The 17,813-nt window shown below is 36.5% G+C and overlaps 4 protein-coding genes across 6 annotated transcripts; 3 read left to right on the forward strand and 1 right to left on the reverse strand.

Annotated features, from left to right (window-relative positions):
* The first annotated feature begins 1,358 nt into the window (after positions 1-1,358).
* LOC18043074 (protein S-acyltransferase 21) lies at positions 1,359-6,228 on the forward strand. Of its 3 annotated transcripts, none has more exons than XM_024184845.1 (10): positions 1,359-1,783; positions 2,194-2,307; positions 2,405-2,525; positions 2,813-3,012; positions 3,312-3,380; positions 3,706-3,777; positions 3,904-4,032; positions 4,287-4,367; positions 4,460-4,666; positions 5,175-6,228. In XM_024184845.1, exons 1-10 carry the CDS (start codon positions 1,739-1,741, stop codon positions 6,081-6,083), a joined length of 1,947 nt encoding a protein of 648 aa, XP_024040613.1. In that variant the 5' UTR covers positions 1,359-1,738; the 3' UTR covers positions 6,084-6,228. The 3 variants fall into 3 exon arrangements, with proteins under 3 accessions (XP_024040613.1, XP_024040614.1, XP_024040615.1); XM_024184846.1 differs by having other exon boundaries at positions 5,178-6,228; XM_024184847.1 differs by lacking the exon at positions 3,904-4,032.
* A 1,244-nt stretch (positions 6,229-7,472) lies between these two features.
* Positions 7,473-11,338, forward strand: LOC18041870 (MLO-like protein 9). The gene is made up of 15 exons (XM_024184848.1): positions 7,473-7,639; positions 7,807-7,864; positions 7,959-8,176; positions 8,427-8,543; positions 8,683-8,740; positions 8,860-8,948; positions 9,184-9,258; positions 9,359-9,447; positions 9,611-9,660; positions 9,765-9,808; positions 9,932-10,105; positions 10,235-10,270; positions 10,358-10,425; positions 10,570-10,630; positions 10,731-11,338. The coding sequence occupies exons 1-15, from the start codon at positions 7,505-7,507 to the stop codon at positions 11,100-11,102; spliced, it is 1,644 nt and encodes a 547-aa protein (XP_024040616.1). The 5' UTR covers positions 7,473-7,504; the 3' UTR covers positions 11,103-11,338.
* Positions 11,339-11,626: 288 nt separating this feature from the next.
* On the forward strand, positions 11,627-13,376 carry LOC18041871 (peptidyl-prolyl cis-trans isomerase FKBP18, chloroplastic). The gene is made up of 6 exons (XM_006435350.2): positions 11,627-11,901; positions 12,039-12,109; positions 12,383-12,469; positions 12,722-12,871; positions 12,986-13,045; positions 13,131-13,376. Exons 1-6 carry the CDS (start codon positions 11,673-11,675, stop codon positions 13,191-13,193), a joined length of 660 nt encoding a protein of 219 aa, XP_006435413.1. The 5' UTR covers positions 11,627-11,672; the 3' UTR covers positions 13,194-13,376.
* A 112-nt stretch (positions 13,377-13,488) lies between these two features.
* LOC18041947 (dolichyl-diphosphooligosaccharide--protein glycosyltransferase subunit 1A) lies at positions 13,489-17,787 on the reverse strand. Its single transcript, XM_006435353.2, has 10 exons — positions 17,561-17,787; positions 17,319-17,363; positions 16,559-17,193; positions 16,313-16,460; positions 16,025-16,201; positions 15,020-15,088; positions 14,769-14,858; positions 14,461-14,619; positions 14,141-14,365; positions 13,489-13,890 (listed from the first exon to the last, which is right to left on the reverse strand). Exons 1-10 carry the CDS (start codon positions 17,669-17,671, stop codon positions 13,699-13,701), a joined length of 1,851 nt encoding a protein of 616 aa, XP_006435416.1. The 5' UTR covers positions 17,672-17,787; the 3' UTR covers positions 13,489-13,698.
* Positions 17,788-17,813: the final 26 nt, after the last annotated feature.

A 17,813-nucleotide genomic window follows, 5' to 3' on the forward strand; every position in this document is an offset into this window, starting at 1 on the left:
TCAGAGGATCCTAAATTCCTCCTAATATCGAAATAGATATAAGTTAACTAAAACTAATTAATAAACAAACCAATCAAATATATGTAGGCTGCAGCCATGCCAACTTGAGCATTTTTTTATGAGCCTTAAATAATAATTGTCTATTTTCAGAGTCACTTTTGATAAGATTAAAAAGACGACCCATTTTTATTTACACATTTTGGATCATTGCATTAGAATTGTCATAGTTTCCTCATCTGGAATCGTGCTAGGTTATGAACTTTTTATTGTTTTAATAACGATGATGATGATGATGCTACTATAGATATACATATATATTCCGTGGGAGAGAAATGTCATTCATGACGTTTAATTGAAGGGCTTCATCATGAAGAAAGTTTAATTGGGAATAAATTATAAAGATTCCTCATCATTAGTTACAACAAAGACCAGAGGTGAAATAATTTAAACATAAAATCAAACCTCGCGTGTTTCCTCAAAATTATAAAATAGGTTAAAGAACCCTTATCTTTAAAGCATTTGTAAATAAAAAGAATACAAATTGGGACAAAAATCTAAGTCCATGTTGAACAAAATAGTAGGTAGCAATTGTTTATTAATTTGAAGCATTCAGGCGCAGCTCAATTAAAGCTAAGCATCTACGCTAAGTCAACATGCTTGCATATTGCTACAAATATTGTAACTAATTTTTTTAATGTTCTACTTTCTCTTTTTCTGCATTCTCTCTCTCTCTCTCTTTTTTTTTTTTGGCTTAAATATGTTGTTCTTTTCTATAATCAATTTCATAATTAACACAATTATTTGATTAAATTATGTGATAGTGTATGATGACATAGGTGAAGAATAAACAAATTCAATGAAGAGCACGGCAATTCTTTGAATGTATACTTAGTTTATCAAATTAGATGACATGTAAACATTTTGAATTTTGTTAAAAAAGAAAAAAAGTTTTTCCGTTTTTGGTTTTGTTCTCTTACAATTTTTATGCCAAATTTTACACCTTAAATTATTTAAAAAATAAAAACAAAAGCTTGTATTTTCATAAAAACTCAAATACAATAGCAAATACTATTGATTATTCCATGTTGAAAGATCATTAGATATTAAGACTCATAATCTCTAAATTAATTCATACTGACCGGCCTAATTAAAGAGAATAAATGTATTTCTTTGGTGGTTATACAATTATTTTAAAGAAAAATAGGACGTCATTTGCAATGTTACAAGACGACCCTTTTGTAAATTAGGATTTGTTCAAGGACCACAATGAAAATTAAATTTAAGAAGTTAGCAAGCCGGCATAAACAACGTGAATAAGGCAACGAAACGCGAGATGAATAAACGTTTGGTGAAGAAACGCGGTTTTTTGAAATTACAAATGGTTCCACAGCATTCCTTTTTTAATTCTTCTTCTGCTTCTTCCTCTACTTCTCTGCAAAGGCTCGTTGATCCATAAATCGAGCTCCACAAACTCTGAAACTCAAAATGAACTAAATGGGTCGTCTTAAATTCAGTTTTTAACATCTGGGTCGAGATTGAAATTTTGAAACTTGGTTTTTGTGGCGACCAAAGTAGAGAGAAGCCAAGTAAAAAGGATGACTTTTTTCTGAAGTAAATGTTTTGATGGGAGATTGTAGATTTACATTATGTATTTAGTTAAATTTTTTTTATCATGAGCGTTTTTTGAGGGGCTAACGGTGTTTATTTAACGAGTGAGTGGACTTGTAAATTTATAACTATGGCTAGGCGACATGGATGGCAACTTCCAGCTCACACTTTTCAGGTACTCTTTTTTTTTTTTTTAGTTACATATTATCAGTCTGTTCAAATGTTGTTCAATGTGCTTTTTGCAGATAAGTTTTGAGTTTTAATTGTAAGTAGATTCTGTGTGTGAATAATTTTAGAGTGGTGGACTGGCGGGTATACAACTATATATTGTGTTTCTTCTTTCCCTGCTTGTGTGAGTTTTCCTCTTCAATTACTGAAAATGCAATGTGTGAGTTTTGAGAAAAGTCCTTTCTATTTTCACTTTGGAGCCTGTAAATCTTTATGTTTGTGAAATAGGGAGATGACTCGTTCAAGCAACTAGTTTTAGTATAATTTGCATACTCAGTTACTGGTGAGATCTCTTATTAAAGAGGGAAAAAAATGCAAGGATTACTGATGTTGAGGCCAACTTTTTATGGTGGACAGGTTGTGGCTATAACTGTCTTTTTCTTGTTATCCGTTGCATATTATGCGTTCTTTGCTCCTTTTCTTGGGACAGAAATCTATGAATATGTGGCAATCGGTGTTTATTCTGTCTTGGTAAGAACAATCAAAGCCTATTTTTTTTTTTTTCTCCAACAAGCCCTCACTTGTTTTCCCTTTGTCTGTTATCTTAACGTTTGAGTTGGAATTTCAGGCTTTCTGTGTATTCATTCTTTACGTGCGGTGCACTGGTATTGATCCTGCTGATCCTGGAATTCTAATTGAACCTGACAAGATATCGGCGTATAAATTACAAAATGACACTGATCTGCCTGGTAAGTATTCTGATAATTCTCAAATTAGGGTGCTGAGTGCTGAATCAGGTCGAATTCACCACTTTGATGGTATTAAGCATACTTGGTTACTAAATGTAATATAAAGGTTATCCTGGAAGTTTCTCCAATTAATACACCGGACCTGTTGTTTTGCCTCATGATTCACTGAACTGGTGTTCATCCTCTTTATTAAACGGACAATAATCTGGTCCGGTTTCTTATAAAAAAAGGGGACAATAGTCTGGTCTTTCACCTGTCTAGATACTTTCTTCTTTGCTTTTGATCAGGCAATGCATCTCCTATTGAAGGACCTAGTAAAGTAGGTCTAAAGGACGGAGGAAATTCTAACGGGCATGGTCCAGGTTGGTGCTCAAAAATTGGAGGTTTCTTTTGTGGTTTTCTTGTAATCAAAGATTGCCGCAAAGATGAAGATCTACTACAATCAGGAGAGGAGGATGCTCTATTCTGCACATTATGCAATGCTGAGGTACATGATTGTTAGAGGCAGAGCTCTTTCTTTTAAATGACATTGTTTTCTTATGCATGGAAACCCCACATTCTCACTCAAATACTTCAAAAAACCCTAGAGAGATAAAGAAAAGAGAATAAAACTGTAAGATAACTTAATGATTCAAAGACAGTAATCTGCCAATGTCTGGTTCTTTCAATTTGCCATGCTTGAACTTGATGGGATGGTCTGACCAGCTCGGGCACTCAAACAAAAGGTGAAAACAGAGAGTGATACATTAAACTGAACTGTGTACTAAAGAAAGTTTTTCTTTGCAGGTACGCAAGTTCAGCAAACATTGCAGGAGTTGTGACAAATGCGTTGATGGATTTGATCATCATTGTCGGGTAAGATTAGATGTGTATCCCTGTTAGTCTCCGGTATGGAGAAGTCTCAGACATTCTAGTCTTCTTTATCTGAGGAGGCTTGATGTAGAATGGAATATTTTGCTTAGAAAATTGCAATCATGTGCCACATTTGAATGTTAGCATGCGTTCTTTTTGCGTCATTAATAGGATATCCTGGTATAAAACATACTCTGCATGTCCTATCTTTACGGCACAAAGTATTTACTAACTTAGTGCTGTTATATTTTTTTTTTTTGGGGGGGGTGGGGGGGGGGGGTTTATGAATAATTTGGTATGACTAAAACTGTCTGCATATATGTTGCAGTGGTTGAATAATTGCGTGGGAAGAAAGAACTATATTACCTTTGTGTGCCTTATGGCAGCAAGCCTTGTCTGGGTAAGTCTTAGAACAATGCTTATTTGGGTTGGGTATGCAACCTTTCAGTTTATACTTTATAGTCCTACAACCTGTTTAAGCTATCATTGAGTGTATGCATATGCATTTTTTTTTTTTTTGTCTCAGCTTATTGTGGAATTTGGGGTTGGAGTTGCTGTCCTTGTTCGATGCTTTGTGGATAAAAAGGGTACAGAAAATCATATAACTGAGAGGCTTGGAGTTGGATTTTCTCTTCCCCCTTTAGCCACTGTAGTAGTATGTTTCTGCATCTCTGTGTACGGTTCAGATTGTTTCTGTATTATCTGGAAAAGATTCTTCTCTTATTAAGGAAGATTGATGCGTGATTATTCTAATTGTGTGACCTGTTATCTGAGGCAAATTTACCTCAGTTCAGGACATATCCCCAATTTTCTCAACCATTTGTAAAGTCACACATTGGACTGTTAATAACGTGGAAATGGCGCTGAATCCATGGAAGAGCAACTAATGCTTTACATTAATGATTTCAGGCCATATGCACAGCTGTTTCTTTTCTGGCCACCGTGCCTCTTGGAGAACTATTCTTTTTCCACATGATTCTGATACGAAAGGTAACTTCTTGAAATGACTTCCTCCCTCTTCCTTTTCTTCTGTCTTTCTATATGCATTTGCAAATATTCAGTTTTTGTTGTTTCTGGGACAGGGTATCACAACATATGAGTACGTCGTTGCTATGAGAACTCAAAGTGAACCACCTGGACCATCTATTGATGAAGGAGACCAACAAAGTGTGCCAACTTCTCCAACCAGTTCCGCTGTGACTGCAATCAGCGGAAGAAGCTCTCTTGGAATGAGTCTGCAATACAAAGGTGCTTGGTGTACTCCTCCAAGGATCTTCATGGACCACCAGGTACCACTTCATTAATTTTACCTTGTCAACTTTGATTGAGGAGTGTTTTTTCTCTTAGGGACATAGACTGAATGGGAGCTGTTGATTTAAATTGTCATAAATACCATCCATAATTGGAAAGGCTGTAAACTATTAAGACTATGCTAGGTATATGTTTAATTACTAGGGAAACTCTTGACATGTACTTATTACTACTATGTAATTTTCTTTGTCGGGAAACTGTTTCCATATCGTATTTCACATGCTCTGCATTTTCTTTGGAAATGGCCATCTTGGCTTCTTGTCTACTGGCATGCTAGCCTGTAGAGAACTAGTTAAAAGTGGCTCCTCAAAATAATGGGGGAACATCAGTAAGTACGCCAATGCTTTTGTGTTGAAAGATAATTCCCCTGTATGCTATTGTTGGCTGAGCTTCAATTTCTATCCTCACAACAGCACAGAAAGTGTGTAGATTTTCTACATAAAAAGTTCATAACTGGATTTATTTTCTGTATTTTATTTTTATAAGCAGGACGAAGTTATACCACATCTGGAACCAGGACGCTTACCATCCACGGTTGATCCAGATGCTGTGGGAGCTGACAAAGGGAAAAGGTTGGCCCAGCGTCCGGTACGAATCAGTGCATGGAAACTTGCAAAGTTGGATTCCACCGAGGCAATGAGAGCTGCAGCAAAAGCTAGAGCATCATCATCTGTTCTACGTCCAATTGGTGGTCGACAACATCCATATGATGCTGATGATTTCTGCAGCAGCAATGTAAGCGGAAGAAGTAGCCCGGTCAGCAGTAACCAAGGTTTTCCATCCAGAAACAATAAAGCAGGGAAATCAAAGAGCTCATATCCACCGAGTCGTGCTAGCAGGGAAGATAGTGAGACGTGCGGTCAGAGTCTTAGTAACTTTAGCAGTCCCCATGTTTCTAACCTTGCCCCATCTCCATTGGTGCAGCATATTTCTAGCATGGATCACTTCAACCCCATGTATCAATCATCAGCTAACCAATCTCCTTTGTCAGTAAGACAAAGCCTAGGACACGAAACCACTGTCCATGAAACTGCAGCACAAGCTCCCATCAGAAAAAAAGGGAGTACAGCTGCAGAAAATTCAAGAAATTCAGTCTTTTGGGATCCAGAAGCTGGGCGCTTTGTCTCCTCTTCTTCGGGAGGTGCTGGTTCTTCTCAGGTACTGGGGGCAGAGCTTTTGTACACAGGTCAATCTATATTCTTTGGTGGTCCTCTTGTGAATGATCAGCTGAGCAGAGGGACAAGAACTGGCAGTTCAATGGCCTATAGTCTCGATAGAGGTTCCACGTCAAGTAATTATCAACAAAGTAGATTACAGAGGGGCGGCCAGCTACCTGTGTTTGTTCCAAGTGATTCTCGGTCTCAGCACAAGCAATTTTCGTCAAGGTTGCCTTGAAAGCTAAATTAGGAACAGTGATTTGTCTCTCTTTCCCTTTTTTTGTTTTCCCCTCCCGGACGAATAGAGTTAGAATTTTCTTTTGCATGTGGTCTTTTTGGTTTATTGTGCAGCTAACTTAATAGCTTTGCCTATATTTGTTTTCCCTGTTGTTACTACTAACCCGAGGGCCTCCGAACATTTCGGCTACAGATACTTGGATCTTTGACCGCAAAGAAATCTTTTATGGCTCTATTCAATGCCATGCTATTATCATATGGGTAAAAGTCTATTTAGTCCTAATATTTTAAGATTAGTATTCATTTAGTTTTTATATTTTTTAAAATATCTCGAAACATCCCTGCCGTTAAAGTATTGATACCCATACTGTTACTTTTTATTTTTTTGACTTACTTTTACAATATTATCCTTCAATAATAATTTTTTTGTTTGGATATTAATAAAAATAAAATAATTAAATTATCAATTTAACCTTAAAAAATAAAAATAAAAATTTATATTAATTTTTAATTGTCAAAAATTGTATGCAAACTACTAACTGCGCAAATGGTGCTTGCAAAAAAATTATATATTAAATTAGTAATTTAATTATTATTTTTTTATTAATGTCCAAAAAATTATTATAAAAGAATAATATTGTAAAAATAAGTTAAAAGAAATAAAAAATAATAGTAAGAGTATCAATACTTTAACGGTAGGAATATTTTAAGATATTTTAAAAATTACAAAGACTAAATAAACAATAATCTTAAAATTCAAAGGACTAAATAGATTTTTATCCTTATCATATTTTTCAAAGTTATTCATCAGTCAATTCGACATTCCCGCCTGTCACCCCGTCAACGGCGAAACTTTTATTTTATATTTTTCTAACTCCAAATTCTTACATGCGTGGCTCTGAACTGATTGAGAGACCGACCATGCATAGTTTACCTAAGTGCCTAACAATGTAAGAGCTTAACCTAGTATTATAAATCAAAATTTAAAAAAAAAAAAGAGATAAATTTAATTTCCTATTTTAGCTATTATTTTGGCTACATAATCGATTCTGAACCTCATATTATGATTATCTCTCCTATTAACACTCTGGTTTATAGTTTTCATCAATGGCAAAAAGGCATTTAACAATTTTTGGTTCCCAAAAAGATAGGCAAAACTTTCAACCATAATAACGGCCTAATGATCCTCTCCGTACACTTTTCTGTTACAATGACAAAAAGATAAACAAAAAAGAGTTAACCCAAAAAGGGGGTTAAAAAAAAAAAATCCATCATCTCACCGGCCTTCTCTTTCACAATTGATTCTTGGAATAATTTGAACACAGTTATACAATACATTAATAATAGTAATAATAATTGAGGGTTGCTTTTTTTTTTTTTGGGGGGGTTTTTGTGAGGAAGAATTGGAAAAAACGACAGAAGATGGCGGGTGGTGGTGGTGGTGGATCAGCTGGAAGAGAGCTTGATCAAACACCAACATGGGCAGTCTCTATGGTTTGTGGTATCATTGTTGCACTTTCCTTCGTCCTCGAAGGGATTTTTCATTTGGTAGCAAAGGTACGTAACAACATTTTATTCACTTTATTTATTTTATGCCTGTCTCGGCAATGGAATGCCTCATGAATTTCACAATTCTTTCTTTCTTTCTTTTCTTTTTTTCCTTTTTTGGGAGTGGGGTTGTTCTGCAATGCATTTGTTTATTTATTATTATTTTTTCTTTCCAGATATTTCATAAAAGACACAAGTATGCTATGTTAGAGGCACTAGAGAAAATTAAAGGAGGTAAAAACAACCAATTCTGGTTTTGTTGGTTTTAGTTCAACACCAATAGTGACCTGTTAATCAAACACCTTGACCAATTTTCCCTCCTCCGCAGAGCTCATGATTTTAGGTTTCATATCTTTACTCCTGACATTCGGCCAAAATTACATTGCCCAAATCTGTATTCCGGTTGAGGTTGCTGATACAATGTTACCGTGTCGAAAAGAACGCTTGAAGAAAGTAAAGCACGATTTGTTTGACAGCCGGGGCAGAGCTTTATGGTATGAGCAAAGATTGTTAGCTGGTGAAGCGGACGATGTCGGGTGCCATAAGGTAAATGCATCTTGTTGATTAAAGTGTTACTTGTATGATCTGCATATACCCGACCTTGATTGTACAATGAACACTCTTCGTTCTTTAAAAAATATTTGTCTACCGGAAGCATCAATATTATTATTAACCCATTGGAACTAAACTGGACTGCCCTAATCTTTATGGTTTGGTAATCGAGACTTAAGTGACGGCTAGTGAGCCTTTCCTTCCCAGCTCTCAAGTCTCAACTAATATGTTTTGCTTTTTATAGGGGAAAGTGCCGCTTATATCCGTGCACGGACTACATCAGTTGCACATTTTCATTTTCTTCTTGGCAGTGTTTCATGTGTTTTACAGTGCAATAACAATGACGCTTGGAAGGCTGAAGGTGCGTGGTTATAGGAATTTTATTTATGACTGAAGGGACAAATTCAATTTCTTTTCCTCTTTTTTTTTTCAAAAGCAATACATTCATTCAAGTTTATATGAAACATGATCAGTTGCTTAATACAACCTCTGGCACGCAGATCCGGAAGTGGAAGCAATGGGAACGGGAAACTGAATCTGAACAACATATGGTGAATGGTATATGGTTAGATGTTTGCGGTTAAATTATTAATGATGCTAGTATGTGGTTAAATTTATTGCATTTACCTGTTATTTTTTCAGTGCTGGCTGACTTTGAGTTCGTGCTTATCATTCAGATTCCTCAAGATTTAGGCTCACTCACGAGACATCATTTGTTAGAGGCCACACCAATAACTGGATGAAATCACCGACCATCTTCTACCTTGTAAGATGTTTGGGAACTGTTGTTTCTTTTCATTTTTCCATGTTGGAATGGTGCAGAAAAATATGTTTTTTTTTTTTTTTGGTCATTTTGGCACAAAGAAAATCATGCTCTGAAATCATTCTTTATGAGGCATGGATCCATGTATAGGATGTAGGAGTGGCAATATGAGTAGATATGCCTAGTAATTATGCCATTCAAGTTGATGATAATGATGGAATTTACAATCTCTTTGCAGATATGCTTTTTTCGACAATTCTTCAGGTCTGTTCGCAAGGCTGATTACCTTACCATGAGACACGGATTTATCAATGTGAGTTTCTCAAGTGCTGAAATTCAATGTGAGTTTCTCAAGTGCTGAAAATTTCAGCATAATGCATGTTTTTGGTGAAATAGCTGTTCTATTCTTGTAGGTTCATTTAGCGCCAGGAAGTAAGTTTGACTTCCAAAAATACATCAAAAGATCCCTGGAAGATGATTTCAAGGTGGTCGTAGGAATTAGGTAAGTTTTTCTGTATTTGTTTACTTGAGAGATTAAGTTGATTAAACCCCCTGCCTCAAGTACCTTCTTTTAATAATTTAACAGAAATTATGTTAGTTTAGTGATTTTCAAGTTTATAATTCTTTCCATGTTCTTGTAACTAATATTTTCTTGCTGACAACAGTCCACCATTATGGGCATCTATGCTAGTCTTTTTGCTTCTTAATATTAATGGTTAGTCATTTTTTTCATAATCTTTTCTAGCGTGTGATCATTTTAAGTCGGTGGTTATCTTTTTTGCATATGGAGATTAACAAACTCTGCATTTTGCATTTCAGATTGGTGGCCTGTTATGTATTTTATGTCCTTCTTTCCTCTAATGGTAAGAAATTTGCAATGAAAAAGTTAAAGCTTATATTGTTTACGAGCGTTTTTTTATAAATTAAAAGGTAACTAAGGATGGTCAATCATATGTATGTGCGTGTGTGTGTATATATATTTGAAGGTAGTCTTAGCTGTTGGAACGAAGCTTCAAGGAATTATATCACAGATGGCAATGGAAATCAAAGAAAGACATGTAGTTATTCAGGGGATACCTTTGGTGCAAGTCTCTGACAGCTATTTTTGGTTTAATCGACCTCAGTTAGTCCTCCGTTTGATCCATTTTGTCCTGTTTCAGGTAAGCGAACTTCGCCTGTTCGGTATTGTATTGTATGTCCTCATTTTGGTTTGTGAGAGATTATTAATTGCAAACATTCAAGATTAACGAAGATTTCTGACAAAGGCTGTATGTGTATCTCATCTGCAGAATGCATTTGAGATTACGTATTTCTTATGGATATGGGTAATAAACTGGTCTCCTCATTTGTCCTTGATAGTGATATGCTTGTTAGCTACAACAACATTTTTCTAAAGCTTGCTCATGCTGCAGTACGAGTTTGGATTGACGTCTTGTTTCCATGATGATTTTACACATGCAATTGTAAGATTCTTTCTAGGGTATGTATGTCGGTCAATCTTCTCGGATATTGCTTCAAAGCATCATTCATTAAATCAATTGTCAACTTGGAAGCAGTTAATTCTTTTCTTGTAACACTGAAACAATGTAGCAAAAAGACTCTTGATTTTGATTCAATTTGGCAGGATAGCAGTTCAATTTATGTGCAGCTACATCACACTTCCACTCTATGCTCTTGTTACTCAGGTACATACAAATTGATTAAACATTCCTTGGAGCTTTCTATACTCTTGTCGGATTTTCACTGCTGTTAATTTTCTAATGGATCAAATAAAATGATTCACAGATGGGATCGACCATGAAGAAGGCCATCTTCGATGACCAAACTTCTAAGGCCTTAAAGCAGTGGCACAGGAAAGCCAGGAAGCATGAAAGCATTCGTTCTAACTCTTCTTATCATCGTTCTCTATCTCATTCACTGTCTCAATCAATCAGAACGTTGGGAAGGCCGATCAACAGCATCCGACTGCAATCGCTAACTTCACAACGAGTTGCACCAACAGCAGCGGCGGCGGCGGCAGCAGCAGCAGCAGAAGTAGAAACCCCTCCTCCTAATCAAACAGCAAACATCATGGCTAGTGTTGATCTTACTGGAGATCAGCGTCAGCCTAACGACAAAGGCCCTCCTAACCGACAGCCACCTGATCTTTTGAGTTAACCATCCATCATGCTCGTGTTCTTGAATTTTGAAGACGATGCTGATGCTTTGCTTGCAATCAGGCTCTTCCTCAATTCCCCTGAAACTGAAGATTGAGTAATAATCCCACAATTTCTGGGCCAATTTTCCAATTCATTGTCTGAACAGTTCCGAGACAATTCAGATACATGTGTAGCTCAGAGGATGCCCTGGTTCTCGTGTTATACCTTTTGACAGTACCTCAGCTCACAGTTATATGTGCACTCTTAATGCGTGTTCATTCTTCACTCTTAATTTTGAAGACAAAAACTGGACTTGTGTGATATTAAATATATATATATTAAAAATTTGTAAGCATCAATTGTCTGTCCAAGCCTTCCTCTTTTATTTATTTATTTATTTTTTTAAAAAAATACATATAGTATATGAAAAAGAAAGAAGAAGAATTTTCAACAGGGTTATGAAAGTAATTTCATTGAAAGGGAACTAGACCCTGGATGGCGAAGGCCTAGGCCCGCAGGAGGAGATAATATATGCGGGTTTCATTCATGCAATCTAAGAACTAAAGAAGCAACCTATTTCCCAACGCCCATGGCTTCAATAAGGAGCTTCGGCAAATGGACCGTTGATCATCAAATTTGCCCACAACACACCACAATACAAGCAAAGCAAGCTGTTGTCTCAATACCCATTTCAAGAAGAGCAGCAGCAATTCTGATATCTTCACTCCCATTTAGCGTCATTTCACTACCCAAATGCTCAGAAGCAAGAGAGAGACGCAACAAGAAAGCCATCCCACTTGAAGACTATCATACTACTTGTAACTTCGAACTTTCTTTTCAAACCCCATTTCAAGAAATAGTTGGCTTTAATTTCCAGTGATTTTGGCGCACTGCATCTAAGAAATACGCATTACAAAATAACAAAGCATTTGATAATTGACATTTGATTTTGCAGCTGATGGGTTGAAATACTATGATATTGTTGAGGGAAAAGGCCCAGTAGCTCAAAAAGGATCAACAGTTCAGGTTGGTTTAAACTTTAAAGTAGAATTTCAAAGATATATTATTATTGTATTCACTTTTTCAGTAGTACTACCACGTACAAACGTGACGCGGCATTTAAATTGTGGAGTGGAAACACAAATTTTGTAGAAATAAAAGAAAATAAATACATGTGAGAAAGCCTGGCTGTATATGGTACCATCACATTTGTTTGTTTTGAGTAGAGAGTTGTATTATATATAATTGACTTGTTTTCTGCCTTTTTTTGAATCTGTGCTACTTACTTTTTCCTCTTAGGTGCACTTTGATTGTATTTTCCGGGGTATCACTGCTGTGTCAAGTCGAGAATCTAAACTTTTAGCCGGAAATCGTAGCATTGCAGAGGTATATTTAGGATTTGTCTATATCTACTGAGGTTCTGCTTAACTTTGAGAGTACAACACTTCAATACCTATGGTGTTTGATAAACACACAATTTCACTTGCCACTCATCAATTTATGTTTGATAGTTAGTGATTTCATTCCATGGCAGCTTACCTCGATCACAAACATAACCCTTTTCAGCTGAAAGTTGTGTCTCGTGTGTTTGTCTATCTAATCTCTCTCTTATTTTACATATTCTCATGCTTTATGCAGCCATATGAGTTCAAAGTTGGAGGTCCTCCTGGTAAAGAACGAAAGCGTGAATTTGTAGACAACCCAAATGGTCTTTTTTCTGCACAAGCTGCACCAAAACCCCCACCAGCAATGTACTCAGTAACAGAAGGGATGAAAGTAGGAGGCAAGGTGAAAACATCTTCAAAATTTCTTATGGCTTTATATGCACAATCAATGCTTCACATTAGAATCCATAGGCCTATTGTCTTGCTATTTCGTCACCATTTTCTTATCTCTTTGCAGAGGACTGTGATTGTTCCTCCAGAGGCAGGTTATGATAAAAAAAGAATGAATGAGATACCGGTAAAACCCTAGTCCTCAATTCTTTTCTTTCTTTCTTTGATTACAAATTGTGAAAATTTGAAGCTATAAAGTGTCTATGTTTTAGCCGGGAGCTACATTTGAGCTGAATATTGAGCTTTTACAAGTAAAGCCACCCGAAGGAAAGTAAAGCGTTGTCTGGATCACGGGTGTTTCATGGTGAATGAAATTCTTTTGATTCCATCGGTCAAGGGAATTTGTATGGCTGCAATGCATATTATTCATTCTCAGTTCTCAAGGAGTGGTTTAACCAAAAGCCCCAACTTCATAGCACATAAATTTATGTCTCTTTTTTTTTTGTATTTTTTAGATGTCCTTGAAACAAAATAATGTTTTGATTAAGGTTCTTAAATTTCTAGTTTCCGCGAAGGCTTTTTGTATTGGAAACTAATAATGAACTAATAAATACAACAGAACGTGAGAGGTAAAGCAAAATTCTTAGCTCGGCCAATTAAGTTGCATTCAGCAGGATCCCAGTACTCATTTTACCTATGTAATGTAAAAGTTCTACAGCAAAATGACAACATAAATCGAAGTTAGTGCAGCAATATCCTTAAATAACAGAATTCCGTCCTGAAGCACGACTTCACCAGCTTCGGTGGATGACTCAAAGCAATAAACCTAAAACTATTCTTTTATATCTCATCAATAAGCTCCAGAAGATTTTCGACCTCCTGCCTCAGAGCTGTAATTTTCTGCTGCTGGGCAGCAACCCGGTTTTCACTATCCCGTATCCCTGTCTTCTTCTCATAGCAGTCCACCACAGTGGAGTGCTTAGCCATTACCTTCTCTTGCAGATCTTTCTCCTTGGCAACCAGCTCCTCCACCTACATATACAACCAATGTTTATTAGATTTCCCAGATAACAGAGGCATCACCGTATAGCAGCATCCTAGTCATGTACAAGAAGCAAAGGAACTTAATATTTCCACGTCACAATTTGAATAAAAATCCAGTATTTTTTTCGGAAACAGCTAACTTGGTCAAATAACATACTGCTAAAACTTCATGCGTAAAGGCAGCATCACTTGAAGATTGAGAATGTAAAAGAGAGCATAAAGTGAATGCTGATCAGACCTTGGGCAATATTTGTGAAGCTGCCGATGAAGATTGCAAGAATGACAGCACAAGCTTCAACTCCTTTGAAAGCTCTTTTAACAAACCATCGGCTGCTTTACGAGCTGCTTTGCAAGCTTGGACATCCCCTGTCCTAGAAAGATCACGCAGTGATGCTTCCAGCTTATCATGCGTTGTTAAGCATCGATTGATAACATTTTCAACTTGTTGAATTGCTGCTTGAACCTGAAATTATGAGAAGCAAAGCTTGTGATGATGGCCTAATCTAAAGTATATATTTTCATGCTAGATTGAAACTTAACCCAGCACATCATACTTACTTCATCCCACTGCAATCTTGCCAAATAAGCTGCAGATGATTTGGAAATTGACATGTCAACATGCATATATACGATGCCAGCAACAAAAAGAGAGAAAAAGCCAAAAATTAACATAAATGGCTCTCTAAGCATTGAAAGTTTGGAGAACTTGTAATAGACCTGCGAAATAAAAAGTGATTGCAACATCAGCAAGAATGATGACTTTGCAAGGTGATGATGTCATACATGCAATTGAACGTAATGTTGGCTTCATTCAAATGTTATCACCGAAGGACTTCAATCACATTCAAGACAGGAGATAAGAATACCTGGAAAAATTGATTATGCTCTGGCACAACATTAGTCTTTTGCAGCACAACCACAGGTCTACCAGTAAGATCCAAATGTGACAATTTGGTCTACATTGAATCATAATCACAATTAGTGGAAAATGATAGAGCTCTGTTTCAAACTCTACACATAAACATATACAAGACTAGGATAAAAATAAGTAAAAAAATGAAAATATTGGATGTATCTAAACAAAGAATGAAGAGGTTTTATATAAAAATGTTTGTACCTCTTCCCACTGATTTACAGGAAATGGAGCAGAAACAGATATATCTCCAGAACCCTCGGGCAAAACAACCTGTAAGCCAAAAATACTCAGTCAGGACAGCAGGGTAGAAACCACCAGGATGCAATTCATGTTTTTCAAATTGTCTAGTAGCTTATTGTGGCATTTGACTGTTTGCAAATTGATTTGGTGGCTCCATAATGTGTATATTAATTAACCCAGTAAGTTTTGGACTTAAGATAGTCCAGCCTCATGTGGCCTTTGTTTCTCATAATCAAGTAAGTTCTGAAGGGACGGTTGCAAGTGGGTAGATGTAGAAAAACGATTTGCCAGCAACTAATCACATAATGACAAGATATGAAAACTAAAATTTTATGGGTTAATGAGTTTGTAGAGGTTATTTTAATAGATTTAATGAGGGCTCAATTAAACAATATTTAAACCACCCATACGGTTACTGTGGGCTTTTATAATTCTCAAAGTTAAAGTTTTAAATTTTTTGGGTTTATGAGTTTATGGGGCTATTTTTATAAATTTAACGGGGGCTGCTTTAATAGATTTAACAGGGGTTAATTAGTAAATCAAGTAATTTTCTCTTTAATTTTTTCAAAATTATTTTCCCCAGTGGTTAAGCCCCCACACGTCATCAGGTCGATCCACCTCTGATGGTGGGAAATGTTATCCAGAAACCAGTTCTACTGTTATATTCTATGTTACCAAACAAATAATTCTTAGGGGAAAAAAAGAAAAACGTAAAAGAACAAACACTGCTTAGGCTTGGGGAAAACAAACTTAAACATGAATCCCCATTCAAGTTCAATGAAGTTCTGGAAAAAGATCATTGGGACATAACTAAAAGAGTCTCACAGTATTTTAGAGTAATTACTTTCTTAAGATGTAAGAGTAAGGCTAATTCTATCCAAAACCCAATTTCCCACCTAACGTCATTATAGTGTACAAAATAAACAAGGAAAAGAAATTACATCAAAATATTATCAAATTACCAACCTTAACAATGAGGTTATCAATGACCAATTCATTCATAGGGCTTCCAAAGGTAATGTTAAGGAAACGATTCCCTTCTAACTCGAACAAGAAGTCCTTAAGCGGTAGACCATATCCAATGGTAAACGCAGTCCTCCAACCACCAAACAAGGGGTACCTCGGTTCAATCAATAATTCTGTCTGCAATCAAAGAGGACACTCTTGTTAAAATCAGAAACCACAATCCATACATCTTCCACTTTTTTATTCTTTTGGAAGTACATCTTCCTATTCATTATATCAGAGATTTACCTTCTTGGAATCACCCCACAGATTAGAAGTTGATATATTTCCGATTTCATCTCTATAATAAACTGAATGAACTCTTGGTGGCATCTTTGCAATAAGATATTTAAATGCTGATGCACCTCGGATGGTGGGTCTGGCCTGGTAATCAAGCCTGTATGAGAAAAATGCAATACAAAAATTCAGGATTTCAAGCAGCAGAGCTGTACACAACCCACTTAGAGATAAAATGTAAGGGCAATAGGGACAAACCTAGAAAATTCACCCTTGTTTTGGGCACCACCGTGGACCAGTTTGTAATGCTCTGTGACCTGCACATTACCCCAATGGGAAATTTCTATCTCTCGCACTACTTCCTGACCAACTGCGAAAGGTTGATTACTTTCAAAATGGACAACTATGGGCGAATATGAGAATGAGGGGAGGTTCTCATACGGGCCATATTTGATCTCAGAACCATGGATCTTCGTATTCTCTAGTTTTGTATAAGATTCAATTCTAGATTCAGGCAATTTAACACTGAGTGACTGAACCTTAACGACATAAGGAGTGAGGTAGAACGCGCTCTCCTGGAAAACGACAAGCTGAATATCAGCCTGCGTAATTTTCTCAGGAAATGGTCGCAATGCATGAGCAAACACAGCCAAGACATCAAAAGTGTAGCTGTCACCCTTGCCTAATGCCTTAGGTAATTTTACTGCATAAAAGGTCAAGGCTGCTGGCATTCCATTGGGTTTGACATTTTCAACAGGGAGGCTAGCAGACAAACTTTTCACTTTCCCTTTCCCCTCATGAGGGGATGCCTTCAGAAGTGCCAGGTCTTTCACTTGGAGATCAGGAAATGCCAGCAAAACTTCTGAAACTGGCTCAGAACCCTCATTCTCCACCTATAACACACATTACAAAGGTCCCACTATGAATACAAAAGTTTCACTGATGCTAAAGGTGTAAAAGTTGGAAATTTTAAATATATCGAGACATTTCTTTTAACTAAGTTCATATTATTGGGTACCTTTAGTGTTGAAGTGATGCGTACAATTTGCGATGTCAAATCAATCTGCAAACAAGGGATCGCAAGATGAAAATTAAAATCTTCACCATTTTTCAATTTCTCGTTTATAAACTGTAAATTATACTTGTATCCAATAAACATAAACACAAATTAACTAAAACTTCAAATTACTTCAGAATTATGAAAAAAATAAAAGAAAAGAAAATGCTGCGGCAGATAACAAAACTGAAATTTGAACTTACGCGTCGATCGACTTTTGAGAGGATCAGATCGGAGAGTACAGGCGATGCAAATAAAAGGATGGTAAAGATGATTAAATCAAATCTAAGCGCCATTTTCCTCCGTACTCCCATTGCGGAAAAACCTAAATCCCAAGTTAGGATTTTACACAAGATCCTGAGTATCACTTCTGAGAAGTCAGAAGACCAGACTCGAACACAATGTTAATTAGAACAGTGAAGCTTTTAACAACCCCCCCCCCCCCCCCCCCCCCCC

This window comes from Citrus clementina, unplaced genomic scaffold (assembly GCF_000493195.1).
Source record: "Citrus clementina cultivar Clemenules unplaced genomic scaffold, Citrus_clementina_v1.0 scaffold_5, whole genome shotgun sequence".
Taxonomy (NCBI): Eukaryota; Viridiplantae; Streptophyta; class Magnoliopsida; order Sapindales; family Rutaceae; genus Citrus; species Citrus x clementina.

Excerpts from the sequence above, each read along its gene's own strand:
- LOC18041947 (XM_006435353.2), bottom strand. The coding sequence starts at position 17,671 with ATGGGAGTACGGAGGAAAATGGCGCTTAGATTTGATTTAATCATCTTT. Across the intron at positions 14,620-14,768 it reads AGCATAATCAATTTTTCCAG|GTCTATTACAAGTTCTCCAA; the intron begins GTATTCTTATCT and ends TTTATTTCGCAG. Across the intron at positions 13,891-14,140 it reads CTTCACAAATATTGCCCAAG|GTGGAGGAGCTGGTTGCCAA; the intron begins GTCTGATCAGCA and ends TTGTATATGTAG.
- LOC18043074 (XM_024184845.1), top strand. The coding sequence starts at position 1,739 with ATGGCTAGGCGACATGGATGGCAACTTCCAGCTCACACTTTTCAG. Across the intron at positions 2,308-2,404 it reads TCGGTGTTTATTCTGTCTTG|GCTTTCTGTGTATTCATTCT; the intron begins GTAAGAACAATC and ends TTGGAATTTCAG. Across the intron at positions 4,368-4,459 it reads ACATGATTCTGATACGAAAG|GGTATCACAACATATGAGTA; the intron begins GTAACTTCTTGA and ends TTTCTGGGACAG.
- LOC18041871 (XM_006435350.2), top strand. The coding sequence starts at position 11,673 with ATGGCTTCAATAAGGAGCTTCGGCAAATGGACCGTTGATCATCAAATT. Across the intron at positions 11,902-12,038 it reads TGAAGACTATCATACTACTT|CTGATGGGTTGAAATACTAT; the intron begins GTAACTTCGAAC and ends TTGATTTTGCAG. Across the intron at positions 12,872-12,985 it reads GGATGAAAGTAGGAGGCAAG|AGGACTGTGATTGTTCCTCC; the intron begins GTGAAAACATCT and ends ATCTCTTTGCAG.
- LOC18041870 (XM_024184848.1), top strand. The coding sequence starts at position 7,505 with ATGGCGGGTGGTGGTGGTGGTGGATCAGCTGGAAGAGAGCTTGATCAA. Across the intron at positions 8,177-8,426 it reads ACGATGTCGGGTGCCATAAG|GGGAAAGTGCCGCTTATATC; the intron begins GTAAATGCATCT and ends TGCTTTTTATAG. Across the intron at positions 10,106-10,234 it reads TCCATTTTGTCCTGTTTCAG|AATGCATTTGAGATTACGTA; the intron begins GTAAGCGAACTT and ends TCTCATCTGCAG.